Below are 14,028 nucleotides of genomic sequence, written 5' to 3'. Positions count from 1 at the left end.
TTATAATAAGAACACAAATGGGTGCTAGAAGGATACGTTCTATGCAATAGAAGCGATAACGGTTGGGTAGTGGGAATGGAGGGGGCAGATCTATTTAAATAGAAACAGGTTAAAAGTGGAGAAGCCTCTGCCTTTTCTACTTAAACGATAGGATGGGATGGGAGGTGATGATAATGTTGGGTGAGGGTAAGTAGAGTCTGTTCTGAATATAGAAGAGAGAAGTGTGGACGATGTTCCCCGAGATATATAGGAATATCTGAGGGGTGTGTGAAAGAGTCAAACACGTCGGGGGGGGCCCAGATTCGCGTGCTCTACTGTTTTTTGCCTATGGTTTTCCGGCTCTACTGTGAGAGGTGTGAACGGACGTGCGGTAAGAGGGTGAGTATGAGAGTCCCTTGAGAAGGCCAGACAGTGGGGACATGCAACCTCTTTAAAATAGAAACTTCGCCTCCCAAAAATAACTCACAGGATGTCCCTAAATTAGACCGAATAAGTCAATTTGTGTGCTTTTCCGTGCACTCTTCTTCCCAATGCGGTGCGAACGAGGCTAATGTCTCGGTTGAACGTCGGACCACGCCTAACATCCATGCTCCTTCGCTGACCTCAACGGGGCGACTCAACGGCCGCGCTCCAGGGGTCTTTACTCCCTATTAGACTGGCATCGCACAGGGCGAAATCCGTCCCGCACATACCAACATGCAAGTCATTTGGAGCCTCCTCCACCATCATCAGCAGCTCTCTTTTAATACCCATATGTTGGTAATGTACATGTATGTTGGTATGTAGGACTATTATGTAGATCTATGTATTGCGAGTACATGGCCGTGACATAATGTGGGTGTACTTTGCCCGGCTACGTTTTTATGGCGCGTGTCCCGTAGAAATAACTACATGGTTGATTCTGTAAACATACGCCTACCAGTGTCATGGACTTCTTTGTACCCTCTGCCTGAGCATTCTTGGCTTCTCCTCATTTGCTGGATCTCCGCGATAGGACAATATTGCTTCTTGGCGGTATAATAACCGATAGGTTCTTCCAACAAGCTTTAGTCCCAGGGATTGCATGTAGCTACTCCACCACAGCTCTCGTGGTGGGTGGGATACCTGGCCAGGCTGGTGGTCCTGTATGCATATCGCACGCGCGCGCTGCCAGAATTGAGGCGTAAACACCATCACAAGCGGAAAATTACCATGCAAATTCCTTCTGGAACACTGCTATTTCTATCCCCACATATGTTTATGCTGATGACCACCCTTGCCTTATTAACATTGCATTGCCCCACGCACAGAAGGACGTTTCATATCTTTCTAGGTCCCACGTTTTTATGATGCTGGTCAAGTTAACTGCAAAGTGACTGCATGTGGGATTTCTGGATCTTGGGTACACACTAAGAAGACTCAGTAACCAAAAGTCCTGGCTCCGGGGTTTTGGGTGAATCTCCATGTGATATTAGCGCTTACTTTGATATCGGGCCGGTTTGAAACGATGGAACTCAAGGAAGAATAAATTAAATCTCCATAACTATAAGTTTCCCTCATTCCTTCAATGCATCGTGTCCCCAATTCTTCAGCGACTTATAACTCTTACTGTTCGTATTCTTCTTTGCCTGTTCCTCTTGAGCTAGATGCCGCTTACAATAAGATACGACTTTGCGCATGTGGTCTATGTCCTCATCTCTGTATTTCTCCAAGACCATGTCAGGATTGTTTTCGAGGATATCAACTATATGACGGCCACTGTAAGATTACCCCCGTTAGATCTCTGATCGCTTATTTGAGGGTACTAGTGGAAACCCGTGCCGCGGCATCATACCTCTGATGCCCAACTGTTTCCCCAGTACCATCTTTAGTCCATCCAGAGGAGATGGAAGCATCTTCTTTCAACCATTCCGATAATTCGGCCGATGACATGTTAACAAGCCCATTAAACTCACTACTCGGAGTCTTTTCGTCAGAAATTCACGCTTAAACAGTAATTGTGTCATCCAACACTCACTCAATGACTGTCGCCTTATCTTTCATATTTGAGTGATTTCGGGTTGTCAGATGATGAATATTTGGAAGTCGTGAACTTTGTGGTCGGATAGGAAAACGCTTCGGGCTGGTAGAGAAAAGGAGCATGCGACTTGGTGGCATTTTCGCTTACATGAATGGCATGCGAAGCTTTGACCAGTTTTTATTCTCCACAGTTTTGAATCGACGTCATTATTCGTCTACAATACCGACTCAGACGACTGAGATAACGACCTCGGCGATCTCGCCTTCACACTCGGCGGCCCGGGCAGCTTGCTACAAGCAATCGGCACCTTTGTAGGGATCTAGGATGTTCATAATGCTCGTATCAAAGTCCAAGGCATGTATGTACCCGTGTTTTCTATGCACATGTATGTTCCCGTTCGCCGGATCTCATATTCCAGTGTCTCCAGTGCGGCAGCTTTCTTGAGAATATCGCTTCTGCAATTGTGTATCAGGCCGGTTATCAATGCCGAGAAACAATTGACGTATAAATCGTGGCCCTTTGCGGCTCCCCACATAAAGAAGTTTTGTTCAATCCAATTGTTCTTTGAAGAATCACTCAAATCGAACCTGAACCATATAACATTGCATGCAGCAAATCACGAGATCTGGCTACATATCAAGACATGACGCTGCTTGGCGGCGGATGTTGGCTGTTCGAAATCACCACCCGCGATTTTTAGGTCGTCAGATCCGATCTTTGCTGCCTGCTTTGAGCTTCTCACTCGCTATCGCGTTAATCCCCAAAATAGAAACACATAAGCTGTCACTGGGCGGGCGTATAAAATATAGCGCTAGGCTGAGAACGATATAGGTAGATGACTGTAAGCCTCTTTCGTTATCAGGGGTGTTGACCGGAACAGTCCCTGACACCCTGTGGCTGGAACGATCCCTGAAGGTGCTCACATGGGACATGGGAGCTTACCAGGCACCATGAAAAATTGGGATTAAAATTAAAAATTTAACCAAAAGGTACAAGAGTTATCGGGTCGCTCGGGCACCCTGTCTAGTCTCTAGTCCTTTAAGCTCGCTATTAAAGTTGATTTCCAAGACGGGAGAGGTTCATCTATCGAGCAATCTCAGCTCATTATCGATGCCCCCCCCCCCAATAAACATGGGATGTCCTGGTGTACTGGAAACAAAGGATGAAGCAGACTGAGATCGAGGGTGAAAACATTCATCAGCTCTTCTAGCCCAATCATAAGACCTTTTGGGAATGCATTTGAACATCATCTCGACCCAACTAGAGGGGAAAAAAACAAATTCACAAGTGGACCTTGACCCGTGTCTGTTTCTGCCAAGAATTCACGAACCGCAACATATTGTTTCTACTAGGGAGCTCTGGTTGGATGTGTTGCAGAAAGAGAGTCTCAGCTAGACCTAATGTACCTAAAGAGGTAGACCCCAAAGAAGAATCTATGAAGTGGAAGGGATGGAAAGGGGGAATGGTCGCAATTGTAGTGGAGTCTGGGGGGAAGGCTCATTGTTCACTTGCTCGTCTGTCCGCTGTTCCCTGACGTGAAGTTTTTTCTTCTTCTTGTTCCTGCGCTGCTCCAGGTTCTTACTGGGTTTCTCTCTCTATCTGGGTCGCCGTCGCTGCTGTTGTACACTGCTTTGTTGGCAGTCCCCTTTCGCTCTCTACGTCCAACTCATCAATACGCTTCCGCGACCTCTGCAGCCAGCACGCCCACCCTGTAACTTTTCTGGGGTACGTCCATACACCTATTCGATCAGATACTCTCCCCGCAGACACCGGCTGTCGACAAATACAAGTCTTTTCCCTCTTGCCCCATTCCTTTTGGATCCATTCCATTCCTGTTTGTAATTTCCTGTCCCCGTCAAACTCACATCAATCGCTTCATCTCATCTCATCTCCTATTTTGGCCCATCAGGAATTATATACTTCCTATCTAGCCTGAAAACATTCCCTAAAAAAAAGTATTCCCACCACCCCACCCCAGTCCCGTCATCACGGCTCCTCCTTCGCTTGTGCAAGCTCGGCGAGAAGGAGTGCAAGGACTTAACTGCTGCACGTTTTCCTGTCTTCCGTCACGTCAGTCAGCTGCAACATCTGATAATCATTCAACCCCTTCCCCAATGCCAGCCTTTCTCAACAAAGTCTTCAAGAGGGACAACGCTGCCGCTATTAGAAAGGCTGAAGCAGAAGCTGCTGCTGCGGCAAAGCCTGACGAAGTCAAGTACGCGGACGCGTGGTTCCGAACCTCTGTAACCCCGGAAGAAGTCCAAGAGCTTCTGAGGGGATGTACGAACGAAATCAAGCATAGAGGTATGTACCTACCAACCTCAATCCAACCATCAATTCGGTTCAATTGAGCTCTATTACGCGTGGGAAACCTCAAGGGGATATCTTGAGAGTTGCTGATTTGCTCGAATTTATTTTTCATTTATTATTAGGGCTGTCCACACCTTTCCTACTATTACCATTTAGACCAAATTCAGATCCTAGCGCCGCGCGAACCTTCATCCGCAACTTCTTTGACCCGGCGACCGGGCCGTTGCGCGGAGAGCATCTGCAGCAAGAGCTCAGATTGACCGAACCTGTGGTATGGAAATGAGTTAGCTCCCCATACCTTGTAAGCTTCGTGCCTGACACGCTTTTCAGGTACTATGCAGCACGTTGAAATGGTGCTGGAGTCGACTTCCCGGCGGTGTGGTAACGTGGGATGTCTACGAGCTTTTCCGTCAAGGGGAAATCGGTATGTTTGCTCTAGAAAACTTCCAAACTGGATGGAAGTCATGCTGACAGCTACCCTGCAGAGTCTGGCATGGCCCGTGACTCGTTTGCGACCTTTATCCCTATCAGTGCCGAGTCAGAGGCTAGATCAAAGATCATTTTCGACTTTTTCGACCTAATCTCTGCCATTGCCGCCCATGGAAAACATAATGGGCTGGGTGGTTTGAAGTTGTCAAGGCTCGCCGGATGGTGGGCTTTTGAGCACAGCGACGGTGGTTGGGGTTTTGAGGGCGGATATGCATCGTGGTCAAGGTAAGTGAGTTGGTTAAGTCAACTTAGTAACGCTGTCTCACAGTTATTGCTCTTATAGGGGTGCAGATGCCACGGCACATATGTTTTTTGCATATCTTCGCTCGCTTTCACCCGCTGAAGGCACAAAGGGTGTCTCTGTTTTACCAATTTCGTTGAAGGCCCTCCTTGCTTCCGTGGACTACCCGCCTACTGCGCCATCCCAGCTCCAGTCACCATCAGTACGGGTTGTCGTAACAGTTGACAACGTCTCGCCTACTCCATTTGCCCTTCTACGACGTGCCAAAAACTTTCAATATGACCCAAGGGAAAAGGCTCTACAGATATTCAGGGAATATGATGATCCCGTACAAGGTCTTACTGATGAATGCAAGCGTGTCATGAAATGTATTTCTTCTACAAATCAATCTTCTGCCGGGCCTTTCAAAACCTCAACTGGTCTTCAGGAGCAGTCCTGGTCAAGATTCCAAGATATGGGATTCTCTGGGCTGTTGGAAGAACAGGGGAGCGATTCTGAAGGTGACGTTGATGGATTGTCAATGCGCGGGTCAGATACATACCGTAGAAGAAGAGCTTCAACACAGCCTGCTACACCGCGTGGTGATATGGATCTGATAGACCTTGCACGCCCGCAAACCCCGTCATGGGCAGATTTCATGCAAAGTGGGTTTGGAGAACGTGATCAGGGAAACAACGGTCCTAGACCTCTGTTATTGCCCCCGGACAAGGTTTTGCCTCCCATTGACACCGATTCTCGGGTTAAGACTTCGGCATCTCACAGAAGAATCGATGAATCGATGGATCCTGGTGAACTGTCAACAGTGGCTCCCATGAATATGGATGATGCATTTTGGTGGGTCTGGATGTCAAGTTTGGCAGGCGAGGAACCAACACAGCGTAAGGCTGTGTTTGGAAGGTGTGCCTTGATTGAAACTGCCATCGAAGATGGAAGATGGTTGATTGTTGAAGTAGGCTCTTTATATCTGTCCCGTACCCGAAGCACAAACTGACTGTTTATTAGGAAAAAGTAAGAGGTGCTGCAGTAAAGCCCGACGACGCGCTACTACCAAAAGATAAAAAGAAATCCATGAGAAGTATGTTGAGTAGAAGGAAATCAGTAGGCAATGCTAGTATGCCTATCGAGCTTCCAATGAAATTTGACCCTTCAAACCCTCCTCCTATGCAAAGGACAAGAATTGCGCCAGACCAGACGGCCAAAATCCAGCAGGCAGCGCAATCTCTCAAACAGCAACAGAACCAGGCTGAGAAGAGTCATCTAAGGTCGACTCCTGGCGGTCAAAGGTCCGCTGGCCAGAAGACAAACAGTGTCTTTACTTTACAGCCCGTAATTGTGTCCGAGGCTACGCCAGCGATGAAATGGGCAAGCAAGTACGATCGCGATGCTATTAGAGATGCATATCTCAACGGTCTTCCTCTGCCTGATACCAATACAGCTTCGCGCCCTCTTACAGAAAGATCACTGCCAGCTCTACCTACAGATGAAGATGACGATGATGAGAGAGAGGAAGAACCACCGCGTCGGCAAAGGCCTGTGAGCATGCTACCGCCGCCCAAGGACAGGCCAGAGCCCATTAGCAAAACTGAGCCTGTCACCAAGTCCCCGAGCAAGCCTGTGCCTATCAGCAAAGTCACAGCTCTTCCATCTCCAAATTCTGGTCCTTTGAACCATCCTGCTTTGAGCCTTCCGTCGCCCACTACAAACGGATATTCGTCTCCAGCACTACAGAGTCCTCCCCTTCCCTCGCCAAAGTCCAGAACATCTACCAGCTCTACCCCAGAAAAGATCAGGAAAGTCAACCGATTCAAATCTTTCTTCAGCAGTAAGAAAACTGAAACTACCGCTACACCGCTCGCCGAGACTCCAAGCACCGCCAGTCTCACTGTTAAAAACACACTTCCCAGCAGGACGCCATCTCTATCTAAGAGGAACGGCCCGATCAAGTTCCAGGCTGCCGTTTCTGCATCCACTATGACCCCAAACAATGACCCCCGCCCCAGGCTTCACGACAGAGAATCACCAAACCCGGGCCCCGAGGAAGTGCGTGCAGCGACACAAGTATTTTCATCTTTTGATCAAGGCCCACTTACAGACCAGCCTGCATTCATTCAAGATGACTCTACCGACAGCTCTCTGCACCACTCGCCCGTCGAGGAGCACATGCCGGTAGCTCACGAACCTGTTCATGAGCCTGTACACGAGCCTGTACACGAGGCCGTGCATGAGCCTGTTTATGTGAACGAAAAGATTTCCGAGGAGCATAGCCCAGTCTCCCCTGTTGAGCCCGTCCCTGTGCAGGACAGATGGGCACAGATTAGGAAGAACGCCGCCGAGCGGGCGAAGGTTCCTGTCCAGACCGAGGAGTTCTCTGATGCCAGAGGAAGCCAGGATGATGATGAGACCAGTGGAGAGGAAACCATTGAGTCCAGAGTTGCCAGAATCAAGGCTCGCGTTGCTGAGATGACTGGTAACATGGAGCCCAGCAGGGCTTAAATGGCTGGTGTGAGCGGATCAATCCAATTCTTGAACATCATTGACCATCCAAAATATCTCTTTTTCCTTTTTTTTCCTTTTTTGGAGTCAATTAACTATATCTTTTTATCTCTTTTAAAATTCAGGACTGTTCTTGAACGCGTCTTCTTGTTCAATCTCTTTTGTCACTTCCCTTCACAACTTCTCATAAGTGGAAAGTGGTCCCTTTGGAATAGCACTCTCTTTTTCATCTTCAGACCGATTGAAAAGTTTTAATAACTACCTATTTTACTACTATCGTCGCTACCATACTACCTTCGCTATTACCATATATCCGATCTCTTATGTGCTCCCTCCATCACGACTCTTTTTTTTGATTACTTAGTTACAAACCCAAACAACTAGTTTTTAGTTTTAGTCTCTTTTTTTGTCCCTATTATTTATTTCTTTCGGCGAAAGCAAGATACCCGCACGCAATCTAGCACTGCAATCGTTTACAACGTTATTTTCCTTTCTTTTTCCTTCTTCTCCATTGGTGGATTGTCGGCCCGCGCCGTAGGGTCCTCCTCCCTTTTAGTTCTTCCCGCCTGTAGTTACCTGTACGTACTCATTCGCTTGTCGGGTGCCTTCGCGGTCAGAAAGTTATTCTTTGGTCCTGTTCCACTATTCCGTTCGTTCGTTCGAGGAGTTAGTTACATCTAGTTAGTTAGTGCGAGATCGAAACTTTAAGCTCCGGGGGATCCTGCTGGAGTACTACTACATGTATGTAGGTACTTTGGCGGCCCAGCTTCTTCTTTTAACAAATTCTCCGATCCGGTTTTGCCTCGTCTCGTCTCATCGAGTCTCTGTCCCGTCCATCTGGGTGTTCGTCTGAAAAGGAATTTTTCTTTTCTTCTTTTCTTCTCTCTTTCGTTCCTTTTTCTGCTTACGTCGGGTCCGTATCTGTAACGCCGCGCACTACACGTAGAATATGTACTCGTTTACCACGAAAAGAACCAAAAAATGCAAGTGACGGAAACAGGGATAGTTTGTATGAGAGATCACCGCCACTCCATACAATAATCCTTGCCCTGAGCAACTGCATTTTCTGGTTCTTTTCGTGGTAAACAAGTACCTTTTGCACACCCGAAAAAGGGAAAAAGGGCAGATCGCAAGGGTCACAGAGATGCCCTATCTGTGACCTACATATGTAGAGTGGTGGGTTTGTCTCGTATTCTGCACAAAGTGAAAGTGCGTCCCTTGCTGGAATGGCAGGTTGGCTGCACAGCCACGTGTGCCTATTTTAAGTAGTTGGGAACATGAGACATCACTCGCCTGGTGAAGAGTGGGATACGATAGAGGTTGGTTGATTGATTGATTGACCCCGCGTGCGTACCATGTACCGTGCCTACCACGTTGTTGCAATGTTGCACATTATGTATGTAGTTGGGGAGAGACAGGAAGAAAAAAGTGCAGAAGAATAAATAGATATGATGCGGACGTACGCGCCTGCGTGCGTGCAGATAGATGGAAGGTGAGAGAGAGGTGAAGTAAGCTAGATTTGTAGAGGGAACAGAGAGCGAAGAGAAAATTTTGTTTCCTTTTTGCCTTGTCATGCTGTCCATGGCCCAGTCCGAGTGGTGGAGTGTGAGATCCGCGGGATTCACCATGGGGTTCTAGACGTACGCGTTGACATGACACGAGATCGTATCTACTGCAAACCACTTACCACTGCACGATACAGGCCAGTTTCATAACTTTGGCTTATTCATGTGCGGGTTTTTTCCCCCCTCCTTGATCACGATCTGCAGAGGTTATGGTGTAGAGAAAGCAGCTTACTGATCTGGTTAAGGCGGGCTGCCAATGATCAAAACTACATCTTACTCTACTGTTTACCAAGCTTTCTGCTCGCCAGGCTGGAACCGGCTAGAGCAGGGAAGTGAAGGGCTTAGGGGAAGGACGCCTGCGGCGGAAAAACCCAACCCCACACTCCTTGGCATGGGCATTTGACATCCTCACTCAGCTCACCTTACGTGCACTCCCGTGCAATAGTTTCCAATCCCGAATACCCTCCTTTCCCCGGTGCCCCAGTCTCTAACCCCCAAATTGCACCCCCAAATTCCCCCAACCTCAATTGCACACACCCCCAACTCTCACCATGCCCCCCCACTCCTCCATCCTCATCTCCATCTCCGGCGGCTCCTCCGCCGGCAAAAAGACCGTCCTCACCGGCCTCGAAAGTGCCCTCCGCGCCGCCAGCAACAACACCCTCTCCATCACGACCCTGCACCAGCGCGACTTCCTGCACCCGCTCACAGAGGCCCAGCACGCCTCTGCCGCCGATGGCAAGCTAGATCTTGAGAAACTGGGTATACTTCCCTTTCCCCTTCCCTTGCCCCCTCCCGGGGGAGTAAGAAGAGTGGGGGACTGATACGGGGCTGCGGGGGAGGTAGGAGTGTACGACCTGGACTTCATGGCCGAAACTATCTCGGCGCTGCTCGCCGGCGCGGGGAATGTGAAGGTGCCGGTGGTGGATGCGCAGCACCGGCGCGGCGGGGAGAGAACGGTGGTGGAGGCGCCGGACGTGGTCATTGCGGAGGGGTGCTACTTGCTGACGCATCGGCGGCTGGTGGAGCTGGCGGGCGTGAAGATCTTTGTGGACTGTGATGCGGACGTGAGGTTGGCAAGGAAAGGTACGCCCTCCTTCCCCCCTTCTGTTTGTGCTTTTTTTGAGATGGAGGATGGTTGTGTGGCTGTGTTGGATTGCGGGTTGGGGTTACTTATGGGGTAGGGAAATAGTCGTGCGCGACCAAGAGACTAGCAAGCTCCCGCTCGACGTCATCCTAGACCAGTATGTGCGCCACTGTAAGCCCGCGTACGAGCAGACGATCCTGCCGACGAAGACGGTGTCCGACATCATTCTGCCGGCGGGCGCGGAGGGGCCCGGGATCGAGTTGATTGCGCATGGGGTGATGGATGATCTAAAGGGGAGGAGGAGGAGGCCATCACTCACGCTGACGAGTTATTCACTCAGTGAGGTGGACTTGACGAGTGGGGCGGGGTCGTATTATCAGGCGGTGTAGTCTGTGGGCGGGGGATGAGGGGTGAGGGGGTGAGTGGTGAGGGTCAATGATAGGAGTGGGGATGGTAAATTATGGTAATATAGCAATGATGATAACGCACAAGGACTGATGACTATTTCTTTTATAGAGTACAACTACTACTACTGAGTACTGATACTTCTATCAGTAGTGCTAACTAATACTAGCATATGAGTTCGTCTGGCCAACTCCCCTCCCCTCCATTTAAGAGTCCTAAGCATTGAAAATGGTGAAAAAAAAAAGAAACAAAAAAGAAAAACAAAAAAGCTAAGGCAAGAGCAAAATAAAAATCGAAATTGTAAATTTTGAAAAGGGGAGGAAGAGAGAAAGAAAATATTGTGGGAGTCCATCCGTAAAAGAGTAAAAACAAAGAAAGATCCCAGCCATTAAATTTAAACCTTACACCTGCCCTAATCGCTCGGTTCATTCTTCACACTCTCATCGTTGCTGTTAGTGCTGACGGCACTGTTCTTCCGTGACCGCTTGATCCTTTCCCGTAAGAGTTTCTCTCGGAGCTGGTATTCTCGTTGCTGAAGCGTCAACTAACCGTCCAATTGTTAAATCGCGCCCGGAGTCTCTCTTTTTCTTTTAAAAGTACAATAGACAAAGCAAAGCAAAGCAAAGGCAAAAGGAAGCAAAAATAAAAATAAAAATAAAAATAAAAATATGAAATGGCGAAATCAACAAACCTCCGGATCTTCCTTTCTGCCATCATCCTTCTTGGAGCTCTCAGCTACCTCCCTCTCCCTTGGCTTTGGAGACTCACCAGCTTCGGCCGAGATCGACCGTCTTCTCTTCGTAGGAGTAGTATCCCTCGCCCTGTCCTCTGGCGAGTGGCGACGGCGATCATTGTGGTGGTGGTGGTGGTGGTGGCGTTGGTCGCCGCGGGGACTTCGGCTTCGTTCATCACGTCTTCCTTTCCTCTCATCAGCATGCGACTTCGTGTAAGAAGGTGACCGTCTTCTCCGATCCACTCCACGCTCTACAGATACTGAACGCTCTCTCCGCCGACTGTTAGAGTCTGTCTTACGAGCCGGCGGAGAGCGAGATGGAGATCTCGAGGACGAGTCATACGACGACCTGGAAGTCCGGGAATGGGAAGATGACGATCGGGCAGACGATGGCGTGGTTGATCTGTGTCTATCCCGGCCCTTGCGTTCGGGCGACAGCGCCCGTCGTTTCCGGCCATGGTCCGAGGACCGGGACCTCGAGCGGTCTCTCCTGTTGTTGCTGCGGCGGGGCTCCGGCGATCTGGAGTACTCTGGCGAACGCCTGCCGGTGTTGCTCCTGCGATAGTCATCTCTCCTACGTGGCGGTGGCGAGCGTGACCTTGACCGGGAACGTCCAAACCTGGTGTTCCTGCCTTCACGGTTGTCAAAATCACGTCGTTCATATCCTCTACGTGACGGAATGTACGTGTCTGTCTCTCTGCGCTCCCTAAACCTCTCTCTGCGCGCTCCTCCCCTGGGCGGCGGTGATACTTCGCGTCGTGGTGGCGGCCGAGATGCAAGGATCTCAGGGGAACGGCGGCGCCGGTTCACCGGCGATGCCGAGTGACGCAGCCGTGGCTGGTAGATGTCTCTACCGCCCCTCTCGGGCGGCGGTCCGCCGCGGCGGCGCTCGCCGCGCTCGCGATCCCGTATCTCGTTCAAGCTCCGGTCCTTCTGTTCCTCTTCTTCCCGCTTGCGTTGTTGTGCTTCAGTGATCTTGGCAGCTTCCGCCTATAGAGTCGTACATATAAGCATTGTGTGATTAGCCTGCGAATAGGAATGGGTTACCCGTTGCTGACGCAATTCCTCTTTTTTCTGCTCTAGCAGTTCCGTCGGAACTCCCTGTGGGTTTGCTTGGGCGCTCAGGAGTAAGTTCCACATCTGCTTGCAAAATGCAGCTGTATCCTTCTCTAGAAACCCTGTGAGATTGATTTGTATTTTTTTCGGATCAGGCTAGGTCCTATCAGTAAAATTCCACCTCTAAGGAGCTGCATATAGCCGGCCGGGGGGGGGGGGGGGGTGTGTAAAGGTAAAACTCACAAATCGCTCCTCCTCCAGCATGCCAAAGATGAAGTCGATAACAACATCGTCCTCGTTGCCCAATATCCCAATGACCTGTCCGGAGATCCATCTTTGTGAACAAACAGTAAAAGTCAGCTAACAACATGGCATGTTAGAAATAAGGCTGGAAGGGGGAAACAAACTGCTTCATAACCTCCAGGTTGACCTTCTCCCTGTCGACCTTCTTGGAGTACTCGGGTGGAAACTTTGTGCTCTTGAGCAGTTTCGCATCAACACCGCTAGTCATTATTGTGGGAGATTGGGGGGAGTTGGGGTTGTTGTTGTTCGTGATGGTATGATGAGGTGCTGTTGTATTGGGCAGTGGCAGTGTAAAGATGGGCGCGGAGGACGGGGAAAAGAAGGTTGGATACGTAGCGGCCCGCGAGAAAGACCAGCGGGACGCACGCTTAGTCAGCGCGGGAAAGGGAAAAAAAAAAATAACAAGCGCGCTTTAGGCTAGTGTGCCTCGATAACGTCGTGTAAGAGCAGCTAGCTAGCAAGGGTGTTTTCTTTAGCGATCCTGGGCGTACGAGTTTTTGGCCGGTTCCCTTTAATTTTATATGTGCTCAAACTTTTCCTGATGAATTTCGTCTTAATGTTTCAAATCGTACTGCGGGCTCTAGCCATGCAGAAGTCTTCTCTGCAGATAGATAAGCAAAATATCTTCAGTTCCTCTAGACAAATCGGGTGAATGCCTTGGGAGAATTGCTACCGGGTAATATTACCTTATGACAGCTCTATGCAGCTATAAATCCCCGTTCCAGTGAAAGGCAGCCCCGAGTAGCTACATACTTTTACGATTTACTGAAAAGTGACCTTTCGAAGGATGGTCAACATGGAAAAATCTGTGTTCACCCGCCTGCTCCCGTTATTCAGGTCCCCGAATAGCTGTCGCCAATCATCACAGACGTAACCATCCCCACGGTAAAATAACATTTTTTTTGGGGGGGGTACACTTAACGCAGATATCTGTGTACTCGCACGTCAATTATGTATTTCAACAACTCATAAAAAGTCCCACACCTAAACCAAAATATCAACGACCAAGTATAGTATAATTTTGATAAAGGAGGTCCATGCTTCAAATTCTTGGCCCAATTGAGATACTGGTAAAGGTGCCATAAAAGGACCCTTTTAGACACATTTCACCTTCAGTGCTTGTTCTTTGTAGATATGGCCTAAAAGTGGCCTGTAGAGTCTTTCAGGTGTCTAGATAGAAGACACATAATTTCAGGGGAGATGGGAAAGCTCTCTGGATTCTGTGTGTGTTTTGCTGGTTGCGCAAATACATACTTGATATGCGAGTACTTAGGTGAGTTTTTGTCCCAGATGTCACCTTTTGCTCTATTATTGATATGGCTAGATGTACTGAAACGACAGCGAGGC

At 49.1% G+C, this 14,028-nt stretch overlaps 5 protein-coding genes across 5 annotated transcripts; 2 read left to right on the top strand and 3 right to left on the bottom strand.

The window, feature by feature from the left end:
- Window positions 1-1,535: 1,535 nt before the first annotated feature.
- LAJ45_11290 (uncharacterized protein) lies at window positions 1,536-2,022 on the bottom strand (the record flags this gene model as incomplete). The annotated part of the gene is made up of 3 exons (XM_046120799.1): window positions 1,536-1,737; window positions 1,814-1,933; window positions 1,997-2,022. 3 exons carry the CDS (start codon window positions 2,020-2,022, stop codon window positions 1,536-1,538), a joined length of 348 nt encoding a protein of 115 aa, XP_045966000.1.
- Window positions 2,023-4,113: 2,091 nt separating this feature from the next.
- Window positions 4,114-7,532, top strand: LAJ45_11289 (uncharacterized protein; the record flags this gene model as incomplete). Its single annotated transcript, XM_046120798.1, has 6 exons — window positions 4,114-4,303; window positions 4,432-4,580; window positions 4,640-4,733; window positions 4,795-5,023; window positions 5,082-5,988; window positions 6,042-7,532. 6 exons carry the CDS (start codon window positions 4,114-4,116, stop codon window positions 7,530-7,532), a joined length of 3,060 nt encoding a protein of 1,019 aa, XP_045965999.1.
- Window positions 7,533-9,648: 2,116 nt separating this feature from the next.
- Window positions 9,649-10,573, top strand: LAJ45_11288 (uncharacterized protein; the record flags this gene model as incomplete). The annotated part of the gene is made up of 3 exons (XM_046120797.1): window positions 9,649-9,859; window positions 9,944-10,183; window positions 10,290-10,573. The coding sequence occupies 3 exons, from the start codon at window positions 9,649-9,651 to the stop codon at window positions 10,571-10,573; spliced, it is 735 nt and encodes a 244-aa protein (XP_045965998.1).
- Window positions 10,574-11,001: 428 nt separating this feature from the next.
- Window positions 11,002-11,525, bottom strand: LAJ45_11287 (uncharacterized protein; the record flags this gene model as incomplete). Its single annotated transcript, XM_046120796.1, has 3 exons — window positions 11,002-11,133; window positions 11,281-11,310; window positions 11,358-11,525. 3 exons carry the CDS (start codon window positions 11,523-11,525, stop codon window positions 11,002-11,004), a joined length of 330 nt encoding a protein of 109 aa, XP_045965997.1.
- Window positions 11,526-11,896: 371 nt separating this feature from the next.
- Window positions 11,897-12,889, bottom strand: LAJ45_11286 (uncharacterized protein; the record flags this gene model as incomplete). The annotated part of the gene is made up of 5 exons (XM_046120795.1): window positions 11,897-11,954; window positions 12,008-12,312; window positions 12,370-12,534; window positions 12,622-12,712; window positions 12,786-12,889. The coding sequence occupies 5 exons, from the start codon at window positions 12,887-12,889 to the stop codon at window positions 11,897-11,899; spliced, it is 723 nt and encodes a 240-aa protein (XP_045965996.1).
- Window positions 12,890-14,028: the final 1,139 nt, after the last annotated feature.

This window comes from Morchella importuna (genome assembly GCF_003444635.1).
Source record: "Morchella importuna strain M04M26 chromosome Unknown Morimp01GS062, whole genome shotgun sequence".
NCBI lineage: Eukaryota > Fungi > Ascomycota > Pezizomycetes > Pezizales > Morchellaceae > Morchella > Morchella importuna.
The sequence above is the reverse complement of the archived record's forward strand: the minus strand, read 5'-3'. Positions and strand labels throughout refer to the sequence as shown.